The 22102-nt window shown below is 37.0% G+C and overlaps 2 protein-coding genes across 14 annotated transcripts in view; both read left to right on the forward strand.

Moving 5' to 3' along the window:
• Positions 1-17633, forward strand: part of Vha44 (V-type proton ATPase subunit Vha44) — a 328302-nt gene extending 310669 nt beyond the window's left edge. The window contains exons 2-15 of one of the 10 annotated variants that reach the window (XM_080181262.1): positions 1206-1279; positions 2690-2775; positions 3424-3490; positions 4601-4785; positions 5772-5903; positions 6421-6504; positions 6795-6891; positions 7296-7345; positions 8818-8922; positions 13402-13502; positions 13963-14221; positions 14883-15121; positions 15457-15710; positions 17389-17633. In XM_080181262.1, the coding sequence (XP_080037388.1) occupies positions 1231-1279; positions 2690-2775; positions 3424-3490; positions 4601-4785; positions 5772-5903; positions 6421-6504; positions 6795-6891; positions 7296-7345; positions 8818-8922; positions 13402-13502; positions 13963-14161 (1155 nt within the window). In that variant the 5' untranslated portion in view covers positions 1206-1230 and the 3' untranslated portion in view covers positions 14162-14221; positions 14883-15121; positions 15457-15710; positions 17389-17633. Of the gene's footprint in view, positions 1-1205; positions 1280-2689; positions 2776-3423; positions 3491-4600; positions 4786-5771; positions 5904-6420; positions 6505-6794; positions 6892-7295; positions 7346-8817; positions 8923-13401; positions 13503-13962; positions 14222-14805; positions 15122-15456; positions 15711-17388 lie in introns of those variants that run through there. The other 9 variants (XM_080181263.1, XM_080181264.1, XM_080181266.1 and 6 more) reach the window with 9 other exon arrangements.
• LOC145335490 (spermine oxidase) overlaps positions 1-22102 on the forward strand; it is a 62890-nt gene that overhangs the window by 37417 nt on the left and 3371 nt on the right. For 3 of the 4 annotated variants that reach the window (XR_013885232.1, XM_080181253.1, XM_080181254.1), the window contains exons 15-18: positions 18896-19026; positions 19611-19715; positions 21126-21249; positions 21737-21837. Coding sequence is in view for 3 of the 4 variants with exons in the window: in XM_080181253.1 (XP_080037379.1) it covers positions 18896-19026; positions 19611-19715; positions 21126-21249; positions 21737-21837 (461 nt within the window). In the remaining variant the exon portion in view is untranslated. Of the gene's footprint in view, positions 1-18895; positions 19027-19610; positions 19716-20856; positions 20960-21125; positions 21250-21736; positions 21838-22102 lie in introns of those variants that run through there. The other variant, XM_080181255.1, reaches the window with a different exon arrangement.

Consider the following 22102-nt stretch of genomic DNA (forward strand, 5'->3'; position numbering starts at 1 on the left):
CAATGCTGTAACTTTACGCGGCATCAATGCGCATCCAATCAATTTTCAATCAATCAATCACACTAAAATTCTCTCTCTCCAATAGATATATTAGATTTAGATGGTTAATCTTATCTCAAAATCGGTCAAACTTAAAATCTACTTCCCATTTATACCAAAATGTATACATTTAATTTAACTAAATAATAAGGCCGGATTGTTCTCATAGTTTTTCCTATTGGATAATTAAGAGAATATGCATCTAAATGTTTTATATCTATCGTGTCTCTGCCTCTATCAGCTGATTGTGAAGTTAGTTGTGTGTTTTTATTCACGTGATTTTGCAATTTATTCTTATTCTTGATAAGTTTTTATCATTAAAAGTTATGATTTTTAGTATTTTTTAATATTTTTATGTTTAGAATTATTTTTTGTAAAATGTAGAAGATATCTTTAGTAGCGAAGCTACCTGATACTTCAAATATCTGTTCGTCTTTACGTCTGTCAAATTGAAATGTTATTTTATTGGCTGCAATTTAAAATAGACTGCTGATTTTTTTGTGAAGATTCCCATAATCGAATAAAGAGTACCTTTTTAAAGTAGTCCGTCAGTCTGTCGATCATTCTTTAACTAAAGCTGTTAATTGAAATTGGGAATTAATGCGATTTTCTCGCCTGCAGTTTAAGATAAATTGCTAGGTATATTTTTGTGTAAATAATAGTCCGTCAGTCTGTCAGACATGCTACAAATGTTCTTAAATCATATTATTTTGAAGACTAAATTAAAATAAAAAAATAAAGGCAGTATTTTACCTAAACTTTCTCTGTCATTATATATATACTAAAGACAGAAAAAGACGCATGTAAATTGAAATAAAGATAAATTGCGATTTTTCTCGCCTGCAATTTAAGACAGACTGCTAATGTTTTTGTGAAATACAATGAGCATCCAGTATTCACTAAACTTTGTCCGTCAGTCGAATGCTCCAAAAGTTCTAAAATTGTATAATTTTGAAGACTAATTAATGATATATATACATGACAAGCACCTTTTTAGATCTGTCGGTCATGGTTATATATATTATAGACAGTATAGACGCATGTTAATTAAAACAGAAAAGTGTGATTTTCTCGCCTGTTATATAAGATAGCCTGCTATATATTTTTAATTTTGTCCGTCAGTCTGCCAGTCATGCTTTAAAAGATCTAAAATTGTATTATATTGAAGACTAAATAATACAAAAAATAACAATGGCAAGCACTGAGTACTGGCTGATATCTGCTCCTGGGGATAAGACAGGCAGGATTATATCATGTGTTGATTCAGAAATAAAATAGCATTAAACTCAGGGATCTAAAGGTATAAGACAATTGCTGATAAAGTGATGTACATCCCCAACGATGAAACAAAATAGCTCCTACTGTAGATTCAAATCAGTGGTTGAAACGGTTGAACACTCCAATGTAATGAATCAACCAATAAAAATTCAGTAAAAGTACCCAAAGTTGTTTAGCCAATGAATTAAAAAACTGAATGTAAAACTTTGGGGTCTAGTGTATTAAACAGTTCATTGTCCCCTCCCTGCTCTCTGCATAAAACTATCCCGAGCCGTCTCATGTGAAGCTCTTTTTATTTATAACCTCATATATTTAATTCGCAATAAGTTGTGAAGCAATTGAGAGGGAGGGGGCAGAAAATTAGCCTGAAACCATCAAATGACTTAAATCAGTGAATAGAATAGCCTAAATCCTTACCGGGACGTCTTTGAATGAAGAACTCAACCAAGTGGTTACCAAGATCTTAACGGAGTTAAATGTTAAATTCTATCCCAAGTCCGAAATTGTATCGAAATGAAATAGTTTTGAATTAACCCAAGACGGAACCTATGTTCAGCTTCCCCAAATTAGAGAACTTAATCGGTTGACCTTCACTTTATTTGGGAAGGGATTTTTTTCTAGGGATAATTTCTCATGGGAGTTTTGTCAGCACGGCCTTCGTCCCCATGGGGATAACACAACTGGTTTTAATCTTAAAAGAGGACTATCCACGAACGAGAGCACATGATTCTAAGTACCTTCCAGCATTGATCCTAAGTATTTTCTTTCAGAATATAATAGGACACCATATTTTATTAATATATTGACGAGAAAATTTATGTTTCACCATGTTTTTTTAGGTTTTTTAATTGATTTTGAAAAATTTTATGAAGCTAATTCTTTTAATAAAATGGATATTTGATGATACATATGCGAATACTCGAGTTATATAGATTGTAAATTAATCCATATTAGCATTAATTTAAACATACATATGAGATATAGTAAATGTGCTTTTGTCTTTTTTTTATTTTTATTATTTGACAACATGGACAAATAAAGACACCCCGAACTCAATAAAACGTTTGATAGAATTTTAACGAAAAATGGTGGACATTTTTCTACTTTTCTTCAACTTGAAGTGGTGAAACATAAATTTTCTCGTCAATATATTATTTATTGATAGTGACCTATTATATTCTGAAAGAAAATACTCAGGATCAATGCTGGAAGGTACTTAGAATCACGTGCTCTTGTTCGTGGATAGTCCTCTTTTGATTTTAAAATTCCGCGGAAAGCTGTCTGTGATACAATACGATAAAGAACTACTGTCAACCAATAAAAAAAAGTGACTGAACTTTTGAACCAATGATATGATATTGAAATCTGTCAGGCCAACAAACTTTTGACAAGATGAACGCAGCTACAACTAAATCTCAGCTATCGGTCAACGCAAAATTCAACATTCCCGACCTCAAGGTTCATTATAAATGCATTTTCATCTTTTAAAAGAATGATATTATTTATTTTAACTTATTATTGTTAAAGGACCGACAGACAACATATTAGTTTTGTTGTTAATTGAGGTATTAGAAATAGTTTAACTAGATAGTAAGATAACGGGTGCTTTCCCCTGAAAGTTCCTATACCTTGTGGGACTACCAAGTTACAAATGTTATTATGTCACAACTTATCTAAACAAATTATTTTTTTGTTTGTTTAAGAGTGACTAGCGGCTACGCCCCTAGAGGCCTCGAGGAGATCTTGAGAGCGGTTGGGGGGAGGTAGTTTTGTTCTAGGGCGATTTCTCTCGGGAGGGTGGAGGTACCCTAAATTAAAATAGTTAAAACCTTCCTAGGACCTCTATGAGAAGCTATCCTGTAAAGGAGAACCATATCGGTTCAGTAGTTAGCCAGATCCTTCGGTACAAACAGATATATTTTCTTTATTATAAGGATAAATTTCAATTGCAAATAATGAATGAATAATTGAATGAAAGATTGTAACCTTGGACCTTATAGAAAAGTAACATAGGTTCTAGTACCCAAAGTCAGAAATATAAATTTTAGATCCATTGTCCTATCCCTATATCCCTTAAAATGCATATAATGAATGATTGGTTGAAAGGTTGGAACCCTTGACCAACTGGTTGGTCTCTCCGATGATCTGGGCAAGCTTGACAACTATGTAGAACAGGAATGTTCACTTCCAGCTTTTTAAATAGTTACCTACCTTTAAAGGAGGGGTTTAAAATATGTTTCGAAAGTTGATTCCTACGTAATTTATGACAGATTTGCCCTAAAAATTATAACAAAAAAAAACGACTTAACGGTTAAGCTGTTAGCCGTTACATTTTCAACTTTTTGTTCAATTTAGTGAAAATTGACCTACCAAGTATTACTCATGCCAAGTTTCGTAACGAAATTCGGATTCTAAGTGCCATTTAATCATTGATTACGAGATGGTTGCATTACCACCCCCCCCCCCCCCCCCTCCTTATTAATCATTCACTTGTTCCATCCGGCTATTGGGGAAATATGATTTTCCTGGCTGCTATTAGAGATATTTAGCTTCAGATAAAAAAATCTTACTGCTTTTATTATTTTCTAAGAAGATGTGCCCTATCATCTATGGGCTCTGTATTTGCAAGGAGGTTTGGAAGAGTAGAAAAAAATGGCCTAAAACCATCCAAGGACATGTGTGAAGCTTTTCAAAAAATGAAGAACGCCATCGTTTCAGTAGATATCGAAATATTAAGCTATAACCAAAAAAACTTCTTATTTACATTTTAGGAGAGGTATAGATTTTTTTTAGTGATGGGAATCCGGATCCGGAATCCGAATCCGGAATCCGCCCAATTTTCGGCCTATTTTGGAATCCGGATCCGGAATCCGTTTTTTATAGCGGATTCCGGATTCTAAATTGGTAGGCTAAAATTACCGTCTTGAGTTTTTTCTTACAACTCCCTCTTAAATTTTTTTGTACAAACAAATTTTAATAATTACTAATGTGATGTAAATGTTTAACACTTTAACACTTTAAACAAATCAAGGCTTCAACCAAGTAACATAGTGTTAAATTAATGAAAAAAGCTATCCCTCTGTGACGGACGGCCTTTTAAAATACTGCTAGAATCCGGAATCCGAATCCGGAATCCGCCAAAAATAAGAATCCGGAATCCGCAAGAATCCGTCACTTTTTTTGACGGATTCCTTCAGAATCCGGAATCCGAATCCGGCCCAAAAATTCGACGGATTCCCATCCCTAATTTTTTTAAATATTTTTAACTGAGCATATGACCGTTAGATAACGCGTAAAGTTGCCAACTATCTTGGTGATGTTCTTGAGGACCAGAGGGACAAACTGGGCGAGAACTTGCTGGCCGGGGGAGTCGATCTTGCCACTTACGTGACCCACTTCAGATGGGATATGGCCAAGTATCCTATCAAACAGTCGCTGAAGAATATTGCTGAAATTATCTCGAAACAGGCAGAGTTTTTATAATGATTTTATTTTTAAATCTTGTTGCTGGTACCTATGTTCGTATTTTAAAACTTTATTAAATTTTTGGGAGATTCCACCATGTAGGTAGGTATATAATAGGGAGGGAGGGGACAGGACTTATAATTACACAAGTTCAAAAAGTTGTAAAACCTTTTTAAAGTTTGAAACTTTTCAATGGACATTTTTAATTTTTAGATGGGTTAATTCAACAAATTTCCAGGAATCCTTATAAGAAAAATTAATGCTCATTTGCAATGTAGATAAGGTAAATAAAATGCCTCCTTTGTGCATGAATATTATACTTATTAGTTAACAGTTTTGACACTTTTAAATTCAATCAACCTAGCGAGATTCAATAAAAGTACCCACTAAAAGTCTATAACCCAACTAATAAGAGAATACAGGCTTGTAAGACTTTTGGTGCCACTATATTTTACCGGTCCACCCTTCTTGATAATTTTAGGATTTCGTCAGACATTTTTTAAAAATGGAAGAACGGACATTCTGGTAACGATTATAGATTAGCTACGCTTTCTAAATCGTACCTAACGACAAGATAAAATGCTATTTGTTCCGGACGGACGAACCGACTTTATTTATATAAAACTCCAGGAAGGAAGGGGACAATGGGCTATTTATTACACTAGTTCCCAAAGTTTTATGATAACGTTTTCTTATTCAATAGCGTAAGTAACACCTTTAGAAAATTTTATCGAAATTTGATTGGTTGGTTCATCAAGTTCGGTGTCCAAACGTTTCAAACACTAATTGTAGTCTACAGATGGGGGGTAATTTTGTTTATCATTGAAAATACGCATCAATTTATCGGCCATTGTCTTATCCATTTAGATACTTGATAAAACTCTAAAATATTGTGAAGTTTGGACAAATTGAATCTGACCTTAAGTTGAAGTTTGATTTATTGGTTCCAAACTTTTCAACCAATAATAAAACTCTGTAATATTGGTCAGGTTGGACAGATAGAATCTGACCTGAAGAACAAGGCCTCTGCATACAACAGTCTCAAGTCAAACCTGCAGAATATTGAGAAGAAACAGACAGGCTCTCTGGTTACCAGGAATTTGGGAGATCTAGTCAAGAAGGCAGGACCATATACTAATCAATTTTAGTAATCAATAACTAACAGGATGTTTGTTTGTCTGTACAGAAGGATCTCGGTAATATATAATTAAACAAGGATGACAACGTTCATAAGTAGTATTGAGAAAAAAACAGACAGGCTCTCTGGTTACCAGGAACCTCGGAGACCTGGTCAAGAAGGCAGGACACTATGCTAATCAATCCTTATTATAAAGTAACAGGATGTTTGTCTGTCTGTACAGAAAGATCTTGTTAATAGGTATATAATCAAACAAGGATGACAACGTCCATAAGCAGTATTGAGAAGAACAGAACTAATATGGTTCTCCTTTTTATTAAAGCTTCCGATAGGTCAAGGAAAATTTTTGAACTTTTTAGGGGAGGGTTTGATCCCTTATCCTTGAGAAAAAAAATACCCAACCCTCAAGTTTTTTTCCTTTTCTATACCTACTAAATTGAACTTAATACCGCCCTAGTATAAAATAAAATGAATTGATTAGCTATTAAAACCAATCCTAGGAGCATTTTGTGCTTGGCTCTGAGTACATGACCACACTCTTGGTGGTTGTCCCCCTGGCCAATATGTCGGATTGGCATGCAAAGGTTGTCTTACCAGTGGTCTTCAACAGGGATCTAAAGGGATAAGACAATGGCCGATAAATTGATAACATCCCAAATGATGATGCACAAAATTACCCCTTCTGTAGATTAAAATTAGTAGGTAGTTGAAACATTTAAACACTCGACTTAATTTACCAACCAATCGAAATTCACCAAAGTTGTTAAGTTGATTACTACATAAATATAACTTTGGGGACTAGTGTAATAAACAACCCAATGTCCCCTCCCTCCCTGAAATGAAGACCACTGCTAATCCGCTCCTCCTGTGTTAGTATGAGAAGCTGACAGATGATATGATAGTGCCGAGATCTTCCCAGCTTGTCTACCAGGATAATGATCATGCACTGGTCACCGTCACTCTTTTCAATAAGGAATATCTCAATCTTTTCTATACAATCCGTATAATAAAATAAAAGGATGTCTATCTATCTATGTGTTTGTCTGTATGTTTGTACCGAGGGTCTCGATAACCGCTGAACCGATCAGGTTTGCCTTTACAGGGTAGCTTCTCATAAGTCCTGAGATGGTTTATAAGATGACTTTTAACTCTTCAAAAAAAAAAAAATTTAAACCTGTCCAAAACAACTCAGAGGCCTGCAGCACCAGAACCTGGAGGCAAAATCCAAATATAATATAGGGAAACTACATTCAAATCTTATTTTTGCCAAGTAATCTATCCTCTCACACCTAAGACAAAGCCTATTAAAATGATTACTACCTAGGTAACTAATAATTTTTTTATGAAACAAAAAAGATTGAAATATTTTGAATACAGGTTATCAATGAGTTCAAGAATAAGGCGAGAGAGAACAAGTTCTTAGTCAGGAATGATATTATCCAGTATTTTTACATATAAAAAATTTTGAGGGGGTGGTTTAGTGGGGCCATTTGATTATAAATTTTTATGATTTTAGAACCCAAAGTTTTATAAGAAAGTCTTTTGATAGGTTGGCATAAAAAAAACTTTGTGTACTTTTATCAAATTTTGATTGTTTGGTTCAAATTAGCTGTGTCTTTACTTTCTACCAATAATTTCAATAGCCAGAAAGGTTAATTTTGCTTACTAAAATTTGAGGTGGACAACACAATAGACGATAAAGGGAGGAGTAGGTGGTGCTGAAAATCCGTAAAGGTTGTGAGTTTTAAGTTAAAAACAGTAGTAGAACGATACAATTTATGTTAACTTTTTAAAAAATGTTGTCTATAGGTACCTAGTTCTTTTCACTAAATATTTCATATTTAGTGAATATTATCCTTCTATTTCTATTTTTAAGCCTTAGATTAAAACTCACCTTTACGGATTTTTATCACAACCTACTCCTCCCTTTATCGTCTATTGTCCCTTAGGATTCCTGACAAAACTAGGCTAATGAAAATGTTGTTCAAATCTTAGGTGATAAGACAATGGACGATTAATTGATGTACATCCATACCATAATGAATATGATGATAAACAAGATCACCCTTTCTGTTGGGCAGGGTTTCGGATCCGCATTGATTTTATGCGGATCCGGATCCGGATCCGGATCCTCAAAATTTGGTCAGTGCGGATCCGGATCCGGATCCGGATCCGGATCCGGATCCGGATCCTACTGGATCCGGATCCGGATCTTTGACAATAAAAATAAAATCACCAAATTTTTCAAAAAAATTTATTCTTCAATTCGAAGTCAAAAATACTTTTAATTTTCAAGTCTGAACCTAAACCTTAAAGATTGGCTCTCATCAAGAGAATGTCTGAGATTTTATATAAATTTAGGTAGATTTTTCCATTTTTTCCGCATTTTTTGGAGTCTAAGGATCCGGATCCGGATCCGCATTTTTTTTGCGGATCCGGATCCGGATCCTTGGACTCAAAATATGCGGATCCTTGCGGATCCGGATCCGGATCCGAAACCCTGCTGTTGGGTTAAAATTAATGGTTGAAAAGTTTGTCACCATGCCATCAATAATACCTAGTAATAAAGGATTTGAGCCAACGATTAAGATAGGTAATGAGTTTATAACAGTCCAATGTCACCTTTCTTCCTGGATTTTATATAATCCTTATATAAAAGTTTACCAAAATTATATGCTAGGTGGCGCTTTATATTTTTTAATTTTTGGCGATTTCTCTTGGGAGTGTGGTGGTACCCTCCCCAAAATAGCAATAAACCTTCCAAGGACCAATGAAAAGCGACACTGTAAAGTAGAACCATATGAGCTTAAGTGGTTAGAGAGATCCTTCCATACAGACAGATAAACAGACGAACAGAATTAATTATACTTTATTATAATGGATATAATAATATGGATAGGGACTTCTCATACAACGACGAGGAGCTGAAGGCCGGCAAGACAGAGCTGACAAAGCTGCACACAGACAAGAAGAAACAGTTTGGTCCCCTCGTCAGATGGCTCAAGGAGTGTTGCCAGTGTTATTTACAATACACGGACGGACAGACAGACTGACACAGACAAGAAGAAACAGTTTGGTCCTCTCGTCAGATGGCTCAAGAGTGTTGCCAGTGATATTGTCTGTCTGTCTGTCTGTCTCTGTCTGTCTGTCTCTGTTTGTCTGTCTGTCTCTGTCTGTCTGTCTCTGTCTGTCTGTCTGTCTGTCTCTGTCTGTCTGTCTGTCTGTCTCTGTCTGTCTGTCTGTCTGTCTCTGTCTGTCTGTCTCTGTCTGTCTGTCTGTCTGTCTGTCTATCTATCTATCTAACAGTTTGGTCCCCTCGTCAGATGGCTTAAGGAGTGTTGCCAGTGTTATTGTTAATCCTTATAATGTATGTTTGTTTGTCTGTCTATCATATATCTATCTATCTATCTAACAGTTTGGTCCCCTCGTCAGATGGCTCAAGGAGTGTTGCCAGTGATATTGTGTGTGCGCGTCTGTCTGTCTGTCTATCTATAATACAAAGTAGAACGATGTCTGTCTGTTTGACTGTCTGTCTGTTTGTCTGAAGCTTAAGATCTAGGTAACCACTAAACTGATTGGGATCTACTCTTCAGGGAATATACTTACTGATTCTGATGGTTTTAAGCTATTTTCTCCTCCCCTCCCTTCAATCCACTAGTTGTTAATAAATCATAACAAGGATGACAACATCCAGAAGCAGCGTAACACTAAAAAATCATGAATGAAATTGCTGATATTGTGATTTTATGAGCTTATTTTCAGTGTTCATAAGTTATGATTAAGGGGGGGGGGGGGGTTAATGCAACCATCTCGTAATCAGTGAGCAAATGGCACTTAGAATTCGAATTTCGAGCTAAAATTTTGCATGGGTAATCCTTGGTAGGTCTATTTTCCCTAAATCGAACAAAAAGTTGGAAAAGTAACGGCTGGCGGCTGCAGCTCAGCCGTTTAGCCGTTTTTTTGCCTATTTTTAGGGCAAATTCATCATTATTTACGTAGGAATAAACTTTTTAAAACATAGTTTGGTTTAGTTCATATTAAATGATAGCAATAACCATTTTTTAAATTTCTAGTACCAGCTGCTAAACGGCTAGAACCGGCTGAAAACGGCTGGGAGCGGCCAAGCGTATGAAGAGTAGATAGGGCTTGTGACATGTCTAGGGGTAGGTTTTTATGGGTGCTGAGCTCAAAAATACTACTAAAAATAGTGACGGCCAACCCATATGGCAGCTGGGTAACATCTGCAGCTCAGCTGTGAGCGGCCAAGAGTAGAATGAGTAGATAGGGCTTGTGACGTGTCTAGGGGTAGGTTTTTATGGGTGCTGAGCTCAAAAATGCTACCAAAAATAGTGGCGGCCCATCCATGTGGCAGCTGGGTAACGGCGGCAGCTCAGCTGGGAGAGGCCAAGAGTAGAATGAGTACATAGGGCATGTGACATCTCCAGGGTTAGGTTTTTATGGGTGCTGAGCTCAAAAATACTGCCAAAAATAGTGATGGCCAATCCATGTGGCAGTTGAGTAATAGCTGCTGCTCAGCTGCAAGCAGTCAAGAGTAGAATGAGTAGATAGGGCTTGTGACGTGTCTAGGGGTAGGTTTTTATGGGTGCTGAGCTCAAAAATGCTTCTATAAATATTGGCAGCCAATACATATGGCAACTGGGTAACAGCTGCTGCTCAGCTGCGAGCGGACAAGAGTAAAATGAGTAGATGGGGCTTATGACGTGTCTAGGGGTAGGTTTTATGGGTGCTGAGCTCAAAAATGCTACCAAAAATAGTGGCAGCCCATCCATATGGCAGCTGGGTAACGGCCGCAGCTTAGCTGTGAGAGGCCAAGAGTAGAATGAGTAGATAAGGCTTTTGACGTGTCTAGGGGTAGGTTTTAATGGGTGCTGAGCTCAAAAATGGTACCAAAAATAGTGGCAGCCAATCTATATGGCATCTGAGCAACAGCTGCAGCTCAGATGGGAGCGGCCAAGAGTAAAATGAGTACATAGGGCTTGTGACGTGTCTTGGGGTAAGTTTTTATGGGTACTGAGCTCAAAAATGCTCCCAAAAATAGTGGCGACCCATCCATATGGCAGCTGGGTAACGGCTGCAGCTCAGCTGGGGGAGGCTAAGAGTAGAATGAGTAGATAGGGCTTGTGGGCTGTAGCTGTTACCCAGCTGCCATATGGATGAGCCGCCACTATTATTGGTAGTATTTTGAGCTCAGCACTCATAAATACCTAACCCTGGACACGTCACAAGCCCTATGTACTCATTCTACTTTCGGCCGCTCCCAGCTGAGCTGCCGCCGTTACCCAGCTGCCACATGGATGAGTCACCACTATTTTTGGTAGCATTTTGAGCTCAGCACTCATAATAACCTACCCTAAGACACATCACAAGCCCTATCTACTCATTCTACTCTTGGCCACTCCTAGCTGAGCTGTAGCTGTTACTCAGCTGCCATATATGGATTGGTCGCCACTATTTTTAGTAGCATATTTGAGCTCAACACCCATAAAAACCTACCCCGAGACACGTCACAAGCTCTATCCACTCATTATACTCTTGGTGGCGCGCAGCTGAGCTGCAGCTGTTACCCAGCTGCAATGTGGATGAGTCGCCACTATTTTTGGTACCATTTTTGAGCTCAGCACCCATAAAAACCTACCTCTAAACACGTCACAAGCCCTATCTACTCATTCTACTCTTGGCCACTCGCAGCTGTTACTCGGCTGCCATATGGATGGGTCGCCACTATTTTTGGTAGCATTTTTGAGCTCAGCACCCATGAAAACCTACCCCTAGACATGTCACATGCCCTATGTACTCATTCTACTCTTGGCCTCTACCAGCTGAGCTTCGGCCGTTACCCAGCTGCCATATGGATGGGCTGCCACTATTTTTGGTACAATTTTTGAGCTCAGCACCCATAGAAACCTACCTCTAGACACGTCACAAGCCCTATCTAATCATTCTACTCTTAGCCGCTCGCAGCTGAGCAGCAGCTATTACTTAACTGCCATAGGGATTGGCCGAAACTATTTATAGAAGCATTTTTGAGTTCAGCACCCATTAAAACCTAATCCTGGACACGTCACATGCCTCATGTACTCATTCTACTCTTGGCCTATCTCGTCTGAGCTGCGGCCGTTACCCAGTTGAGCTGCGTTTATTACCCAGCTGCCATGTGGATGGGCCTCCACTATTTTTGTTAGCATTTTTGAGCTCAGCACCTATAAAAACCTACCCCTAGACATGTCACATGCCCTATGTACTCATTCTACTCTTGGCCTCTACCAGCTGAGCTTCGGCCGTTACCCAGCTGCCATATGGATGGGCTGCCACTATTTTTGGTACAATTTTTGAGCTCAGCACCCATAGAAACCTACCTCTAGACACGTCACAAGCCCTATCTAATCATTCTACTCTTAGCCGCTCGCAGCTGAGCAGCAGCTATTACTTAACTGCCATAGGGATTGGCCGAAACTATTTATAGAAGCATTTTTGAGTTCAGCACCCATTAAAACCTAATCCTGGACACGTCACATGCCTCATGTACTCATTCTACTCTTGGCCTATCTCGTCTGAGCTGCGGCCGTTACCCAGTTGAGCTGCGTTTATTACCCAGCTGCCATGTGGATGGGCCTCCACTATTTTTGTTAGCATTTTTGAGCTCAGCACCTATAAAAACCTACCCCTAGACACGTCACAAGCCCTATCTACTCATTCTACTCTTGGCCGCCCGCAGCTGAGCTGCAGCTGTTACCCAGCTGCCATATGGATTGGCCGTCACTATTTTTAGTAGCATTTTTGAGCTCAGCACCCATAGAAACCTACCCCTAGACATGTCACAAGCCCTATCTACCCTTTATACTCTTGGCGGATCCCAGCAGTTTTCAGCCGTTTCTAGCCGTTTAGCAGCTGGTACTAAAAATTTTAAAAAATGGTTATTGTTATCATTTAACATGAATTAAACCAGAAATATGTTTTAAAAAGTTAATTCCTACGTAAATAATGATGAATTTGTCTTAAAAATAGGCAAAAAACGGCTAAACGGCTGAGCTGCCAGCCGTTACTTTTCCAACTTTTTGTTCGATTTAGGGAAAATAGACCTATCAAGGATTACTCATGCAAAATTTCAGATCGAAATTCGAATTCTAAGTGCCATTCGCTCACTGATTACGAGATGGTTGCATTAAACCCCCCCCCCCCCCCCTTTTATTGGAAAAAATGACGTAACCTCATGCTACATATTATATCATTTATTTTTGTAGCATGACTGATTAACCAACGCATCAGACCTAGTAAGAAAATCTTCACTAGAAACTTCAAACACTTTCCTTTAATATCAGCTGAGAAAATCTCAGTTTCCACATATCATTACCGACTAGATTTATGAATGCCATGCTATATTAATTTAAGAACATCCAGTTAATTGAATTTCTGCCAGTTGTCCGACATTTACCGTGACGTCACTCGCAACCCACCGTTTAAAGGTTAACTTTGGTGAATGTTTCACCGCCTGGATCCATGTGAAAGCCCTGCGGGTCTTTGTCGAGTCGGTTCTGCGATTTGGCCTACCTGTCAACTTTCAAGGAATTATAAAGTTTTTATTTATGCAGAATTAAGAATTATTACCTAGGTACCTATTGAATGAAAGGAAGGAGGGTTTGGTGTACAATACAATGATATACCAGCATTTTTATTAAGTGTGCTTTGCCTTTAGTTTTAACATATTTACTCACCTCCCACCCCCCCCCCCCCTCCCAGAAAATAATCTAGATGAAATATTTTTTTATGCTAAAGGATGAGGGAGATTTAATTTTTCGTTTGATAGTTTATTGATTAAGGTCAGGCTAGTATAAGTTAAATTGGATAACCTAGCCGTGTTAGGAAAACGCAGGTAGAGCCCCAGCAGGAAGACAAAAAAACACCACCCTCTTATTTTCAGTTTAAAGATAAGTGGGTGGACATTTCAGCTTTATATAGGGCGTGAGTGACCTTTAGGGAAACCGCCAAAAAATGCATAAATAAAAAATAAATGCGGATGATGCAGGAATGATCCTGTTGGGCCAAAAGAAGCAGCACAAAAAGTTGAGGGAGGTGTTGAACGACCTCTACCTGCACCTCGACATGAACGGGGCCATCGGGGGCTCCGACGATCTCCCCCAGGGACTGGGGTTCAACCAGGGCGAATATTATCCATATGTCTACTATAAAATTAATATTGATATGATTGGACATAATAACTAAGTTAATATTATATATTTATTTATTTTTATGTAAATAGTATGATTTAGTTTGCCGTGCAAGGTGATTTTTTTATTTATTTTTAATCATTCTGCTAAGAAAATTTTATATTTAAAGTAGGATATCCGGTTTGGCAGGATATCCGGCCATTTTCAATATCCGTCCGGATACCGGATATTGAAACTATCCGGTCATCCGGCCGGATATCCGGTAATTTGCTGGATATCTGGCTATTTTCAATATCCGACCGGATAACGGATATCCGGCAATAAAAGTCAGCCTGATATCCGGCCCAACCCTAATTTTTAGTTCAATAATAATGAGGAAAAAAATGGAAATAGTGTTTTTGGTCCTTATAAATACTTTCCAGTATGGCTACGAATCAGTTTTATTTTCGCTGGATTTAAAACCGGTTCTGGACCATACTGAAAAATCATTTATTGCATCGCATTATAGAAAATTTTTCACGACGAATAATTATAGAATTAAAACCAGTTTTGTTGGCCCCTTGTCTTCGACCACTGAGGTCCAACAGGACTGGAATTAATCTTTTCATTTTTATTTATTATCCGCGGAAAACTGTCTATAATACGATGCGATAAATAACTTCTGCATTAATTCTCAAAATCAAAACATTTTTATTTTAGTATTTAAATTTGGACATACTAATACCTATAAAATAGGTACCTAAAAATTGAAAAAAAGTAATATATCTTATTTTTAGAAAATGACATTGCTTTTAAAAATCCAAATATCGAATAGAAACTTTATTTATTTTCAATGCTTTCAAACTTTGTTATTTTACATTATAAAGAAATGATTATAAAAGACGCGATTTTTAATATTTATTAGAATAATTTATTTATTATGCTAGCTACCTATGTGTTTAGTCGATGTTAAAAGAGAACATTTCCACCAATTTTTATGATTTTTGATATCTCAAACATTTAGTTTGGTACCTAGGTATTTTATTACTTTAGATAATATTTCTTACTTTATTAAGTAGTTTCAGGGGCTGTGATTCAGCAAATTAATTGCATTTGAAAATGTTGAAAATTTGGATATTCAGTGCCGTAATGGACGTGTAAAACTTGTTATGTGTTGTAACTAAAGGAAAGTGGGTCGTGGGGAAATTTTCACTTAAAATTTTTTTTAGTATCCTTGGTTCTAAGTAGATTTAAATATGATTATCATTTCTGGTAATAAAATGCAATTGTTACCAGAGCGATTCCCATTTGCTTGACAATTTAATTTAAAGCTAAAACTAGTTTAATATATTAAAATTCATAGAACTTAAGGTTTGAATGTTCTCTACCTATCTAGCAACGGATCTGATTTGTATTAACTTTTAGATTTTGCATTGCTTTCCTACAAAGTGCTTGTCGAGCACAGAAACCTCCTCTCCCTCCCCTGAAAAATAAGGGAGTATAGGGTTTCTTTGTTCAACAAGGCACTTTGAGGGAAACCCCGCCGATATTTGCATTTATTGTCAATGTGAAAAAGTGATTTTTGTTCTGGTGTTTATTCTGTTTTTATTGTTATGGGCTATATGGTAGACTTAACCAAGGATGACAATAGAAAAATATACAAGTAGCGAAGCTTTTAAAACATTATTTACCAAAGTAGGTAACAGATATGTACCTACTGCTGCTATGATTATGCAATCTTAGGGTTGGTTCAAGGTTGTCTGCAATAATTTGGACCTTTTAGTCCTACCGTCTGTTTTAAAATCTCAGCGAAGCCATTAATTGACGGATGATAGAAAAAAGGAGTTATAGAGTAGCTTCGCTACTAAATAAACTTCTCGAATCTAATTCTTATATCTTTCATCATAGCCAGTGGCGTGCGAACCGAAGGGGGCATTTGGGGCAATCGCCCCCCCCCTAGCGACCAAAACGCCCCCCCCCCCCCCTGGCAACCGCCCCCCCCCTGCCCCCCCATATGTTAAAAAATGCCCCATTTTGCCCCCCCCTGGTCAACAAAAATGCCCCTTTTTGCCCCCTACCCTACAAAAAGCAAAACTATCCCAGTTTCCAAAAAAATAGATCAAGAAATACTCCAAAAAAAAATTTTGGCGCTTCGCGCCAAACAGACAGTTACTATTCATTTAACCTTATTAAATTTTTTACTTAGTGTAGAAATTAGGTTATAATCTTTTTCACTGAACATAACAAACCAGGTTATAGGAAGTATTTTATGTTGTATAATATAAACTTTTACTAAAGAAATTTTGTACATCCCCAATGATGATACACAAAATTACCCCTTATATAGATTACAATTAGTGGATGAAATATATGGAAACTCGACTTAATTAACCAACCAATCAAAATTCCATCAAAGTCCCCAAAGTTGTTGAGCCAACGAATAAGAAAATTTTATATGAAATATTGGGGACTAGTGTAATAAATAGCCCAAAAACCCCTCCCTCCCTGCATATTTGAATAAAAACAATTTGTGCTTCGCGCCCTTTCAAATGGTTTCTGCTATGAAATATTGGGGACTAGTGTAATAAATAGCCCAAAACCCCTCCCTCCCTGCATATTTGAAGAAAAAAATTTGCGCATCGCGCCCTTCCAAATGGTTTCTGCAATGAAATATTGGGGACTAGTGTAATAAATAGCCCAAAAACCCCTCCCTCCCTGCATATTTGAAGAAAAAAATTTGCGCTTCGCGCCCTTCCAAATGGTTTCTGCTATGAAATATTGGGGACTAGTGTAATAAATAGCCCAAAAAAAACCTCCCTCCCTGCATATTTGAAGAAAAAAATTTGCGCTTCGCGCCCTTTCAAATGGTTTCTGCTATGAAATATTGGGGACTAGTGTAATAAATAGCCCAAAAACCCCCCCCTCCCTGCATATTTGAAAGGTTAATTTATCTTCTGTACTATTTTTTCGAAGATGCTTTCTAGCTCCCTTCCCTTCGGTCATTGCAGGGTGGGGAGAAGGGATGGGGGTGAAGAGATGGGGGGGGAGAGGTGGGGGAAATAAATGGGAAATAGGGATGGGGGAAGGGATGGGGAAGAAGGGATAAGGACTAGGAGGACCATAATCAAATGATCCCACCCCTTAAACGCCCTTATTTAAAATTAGTATATATAATCAAAATGCCCCCCCCCCCTAAAGCAAAGTGCCCCCCCGGGGCACTTTGATTTAGGGGGGGGCAAAATTTTACAAAATCTTCAAAATGCCCCCCCCTAGACAAAGTGCTTCGCACGCCACTGATCATAGCCCTAACAATTAGAGCTTTTTAGATCTTTAATTATAAAAAAGAATTATACATTTATATTTATTAAATATTTGACGCAACCCAAACTTATTTGTGATTTTCAATTAGAATTATTTTGATTATTTTATGCCATGAAGAATTGTACAACTATTAATTTAGAATATTGTATTTATTTAAACAATCTGACTTGTCTCGTACTTATGAAGTCTTTTAAATGTTTATTATTAATAAAATTGATTCATTATTTTAATAGTTTTATTTCTTTTATATCATAATGAATAGGTATTATATATGTATTTATTATTATAGTACCTACAAAATTTACAAATGTACTTAGAATGTCTTACTAAATGCCACAATATCTTTTTAATAAGAATTCTTAGATCATGTAAAGAAAACTAAGTAGCGGGTTTCGTCGTATTTTCATAGTAGCTTTGATAAGCTAGGTTAATGATTGTCCCACAGGGTTAGTAAATTAGCCCCGCATGGTTAGAGCCTCCCGAAGGGGCTAGAAATAGGAGAAAAGCTACTGTGAAAATACGACGAAACTCTACTTTAGTTTCTTTCCATGATCCGAATTATTTTATTTATAATGTTAAGGCAGCATTTCATTCTACAATTTATTTATTTGTTTTTCCGTCGATACCTTCTATAGGTGACCAAGAAACAATTTTATCATACATAAGATAAAATCTGCTTTGTTTAACCCTTCTAGACTGCTTCACAGTTATGAAAAGAATTTTCAATCCCCATATAATCTGGGACACCTGCCATATGTTTGGAGAGGTTTTATGTAGTAACGATGAGTGTTCTCGAGAAAGCGCTTCAAGCCATAATAATAGGATTGAGCTGGCCCTAGTGGCTATACACAATAGGTATTGTTTCAATCCAGGACGACCTTTGTCCAGGGGTGTATATTCTGCATCAGATTTATTTTTTCCCCAAGACTAAAGGAAAAAACGGAAAATGTCTTCAGTTTTCTTTATTTTATTTTTCCCTCCTTATTTTTCTAGTTGAATTTTTTCCCTTTTACATATTTTTTAATCCCCCCCCCCCCCCTTTTTTTAGCTGGGGATCCTATGCAGAATATAAACTGCACCCCTACCTTTGTCTAAACTATGGCTAATTTTAACGTCTTTAGTTGGACGCGCCGTTTTCTTTGTCAAATAAACAATGAAAAGACGAAAATCGTAATGTTGTTTGGGACAATATTTTCATTATAATAGTTATTGCATTGTATTATAGACAGCATTCCGCGGATATAAAAATGTACAATTATAAGATTAAAACTATATTTTTTAGCCCTGAGATGCCGAAGGCACGGGCTAACAAAACTGATTGTAGGTTTTTATTGAACATTTTTATTTTCTTAGAAAACTGGATATAATACGATACGATACATAACTTTTCCGTATGCTTCAAAACCGGTTCTCATCCATATTGGATATTAATCATTTCGAAGCCATACTGGAATAAACATTTAACATAACCTTATATTTATTTTATTAGGTAATAGTTTTGTGGAACCGAATAGACGAGACAAAGGTTCCAATGGCAGAACGCTGGTTCAGAAAGATTTATTCCTTTTGTAAAGTATCAGAAACTGTCCTGCTGGCTTGGATCTGTGGTGAGGAGGCAAAGTAAGTACATTTTCAGGGATCTTAAGGGATAAGACAATAGACAAGAAATTAATATACGTCTTATGTCTTCCTCCCTAATAGTTGTCTTTTTCAGCAAGCGGAGCTTTTTATAAATAGGGACGGTACATACGTTATTTACATTATTATCGGTAGAAAGTTATGCTAGATTCCTCCAGCCGATTTCACATTGAATCGATGATTCAATTAGTTACAACTTCGAAAGCAATGTAACTCTAAAATCATTACAAGAAAGTCCGTACGTCCGTTTAAAACATGCTAATTTAAACTTTTTCGACTATAATTTTTTATGAAATTATTCTGTTCATCTGATTTTCGGAATAATGCTTCTTAGGACGACAAGGCATTAGGTATGTTGAAAGCAAAGCATCTCTTTTATTAAGGTATTTTCTGAAACAGTACCTTGTTGTTAAGTAATTTTGCAATAAAGTTATTTTATATTTTCTAGACTACAATTAATATTCGTTTAGTCCATGACACTCTACAAGGGACAAAATTTGTTTATTCTACTGTCTGATTTTAGAGCTTTGCTTTTATTGATGTTATCATCCTTGTTTTATGTTTAGATTTATGGAGAGCTTAAAGATGAACGTAGTGGCGGAGGCATGTACTTTGATACTGAAAAAGTTCCTGGCGGATCCACATATACCTAAACCAAAGAGTTGCTTATTGTAAGTATTTACACTACAGGAATCTTAAGGGATAAGACTAGACTATGGACGGTAAATTGACATACATCTCCAATAATGATCAACATAATAACCCTTTGTTTAAGACAAAATTATTACTTACTAAGTTTAGATACTTCTGGTTTGGAACCAACCAATCAAAATTCATTTTAAGTACTCCAAGTTATTGAGCCAACGAAAAAGATAAAAGGCATAGAATTTTGCATGAAATTAGGTGTTTTATTACTTTGAAATATAAGGAAAACTCTAAAATTTGGCATAGTAGTTGCTTTAGTGGGGGATGACGTGGATTCGTGAAAAAATGGTTTCAAAACCGCCGCTCCCGCCGATTTTCTTTCGCCTTTTCTCGCAAAAGAGGACACTTGAGATCATTTGAGACAAACTGTTTTTTTTTCTAAAAATTTCTCCGTTTTGGCAGGAAGAGTTTTTTTAATATTAAAATCCAGAAAATCACAAGTGTCAAGACAAATTAAGGGTAGGTAAAATAATAAGTTGGTCTTAAATGATTCAAATTTAGCAAGAAAATAAAATTTACAGGGTCCAACACCTCTATTAGTATGGATAGTACCCAACAATACATTTTTATTTATTACATCCTTGGGATCTCAGCCCTATACAAGGGGGTCCTACTACACCTCTAATAGTACGGGTAGTACCCAACAATACCTTATTATTTAGTACATCCTTGTGATCTCAGCCATATACTGGTGGGTCCTACTACACCTCTATTAGTACGGGTAGTACACAACAATACCTTATTATTTAGTACATCCTTGGGATCTCAGCCATATACTGGTGGGTCCTACTACACCTCTATTAGTACGGGTAGTACACAACAATACCTTATTATTTAGTACATCCTTGTGATCTCAGTCATATATAGGGAGGTCCTACTACACCTCTATTAGTACGGGTAGTACACAACAATACCTTATTATTTAGTACATCCTTGTGATCTCAGTCATATACAGGGGGGTCCTACTACACCTCTATTAGTACGGGTAGTACCCAACAATACCATATGATATTATTTAGTACTTCTTGGGGATCTCAGCCCTATACAGGGGGGTCCTACTACACCTCTATTAGTACGGGTAGTACACAACAATATCTTATTATTTAGTACTTCCTGGGGATCTCAGCCATATACTGGTGGGTCCTACTACACCTCTATTAGTACGGGCAGTACACAACAATACCTTATTATTTAGTACATCCTTGTGATCTCAGTCATATACAGGGGGGTCCTACTACACCTCTATTAGTACGGGTAGTACCCAACAATACCATATGATATTATTTAGTACTTCTTGGGGATCTCAGCCCTATACAGGGGGGTCCTACTACACCTCTATTAGTACGGGTAGTACACAACAATATCTTATTATTTAGTACTTCCTGGGGATCTCAGCCCTATACTGGTGGGTCCTACACCTCAATTGGTACGGGTGGTACCCAACAAGATATTGAAACTATCGCAGAACCTTTGTATATGAAGTACAAGAAGAAAAAAGTGGTAAATTTAAATTTAAAACTTATTAAGTTTTTAATAGCGAAGCTACTCTGTAATTATTCTTGTCTGACTGTCCATCATTCGATAACTATAAAGTAAAATTATGATTTTCTCCGTTGTTATTTAAGATTGCAGTCTAATTTTTTTGGGGAAGTATGGTCCGTCGATAATGCTGTTAGATCTAAGTAGGTACTCGATTCAAAGGGGTTGGGTGATACTACCTACTCTATTTAACACTAGGCTTTTGCGCCTCAATCACCTATGGGCTCTTCATTCAAAGAAGTAGGGAATGACAGATAGATAGCCTAAAACTATCCAACGACTTAAATCTAAAAGTTAAATTAGCCTGAAACCTTCCCAGGACCTATGCAAAGCATCCTTAAACTGGAGAACTAAATATGTTAAGTAGTTAATGGAAATTAAGCTACAGACATAAAAACCTTACTACTTTATATAGTAGGATATCTAAATCCAATTATTATTATTTCAGCCAGTTGTCTGTTTTGCCGGTGAGCATTGTCACCCCTCATTCTACTCCACTGGTCACGGAGCTTTTCTTACGGGACGTACGGCAGCACAATTATGCATAAGGTGAATTTAAAACCCACGACTGTGGCTCAACACGTAGCGCATCCGCATAAGTTCGATTGACTAAAATGTGTACACATTATAACCAATAATATGGCCAGATTGTTCTACTGCTGTGTGTGTTTTGTTCCAATATACTGCATAGGGATCTAAAAATACTACATTTATTTTATTAAGCGAAGCTATTCTATTACACGATATGTCCGTCTGTAAGCAACTGTGGGGAAAGCGGTAATTCCTTGGATGATATTGAAAATAACTATAACTA

Source organism: Acartia tonsa, chromosome 13 (assembly GCF_053477335.1).
Source record: "Acartia tonsa isolate MP-2025a chromosome 13, ASM5347733v1, whole genome shotgun sequence".
In the NCBI taxonomy this organism is placed as follows: domain Eukaryota; kingdom Metazoa; phylum Arthropoda; class Copepoda; order Calanoida; family Acartiidae; genus Acartia; species Acartia tonsa.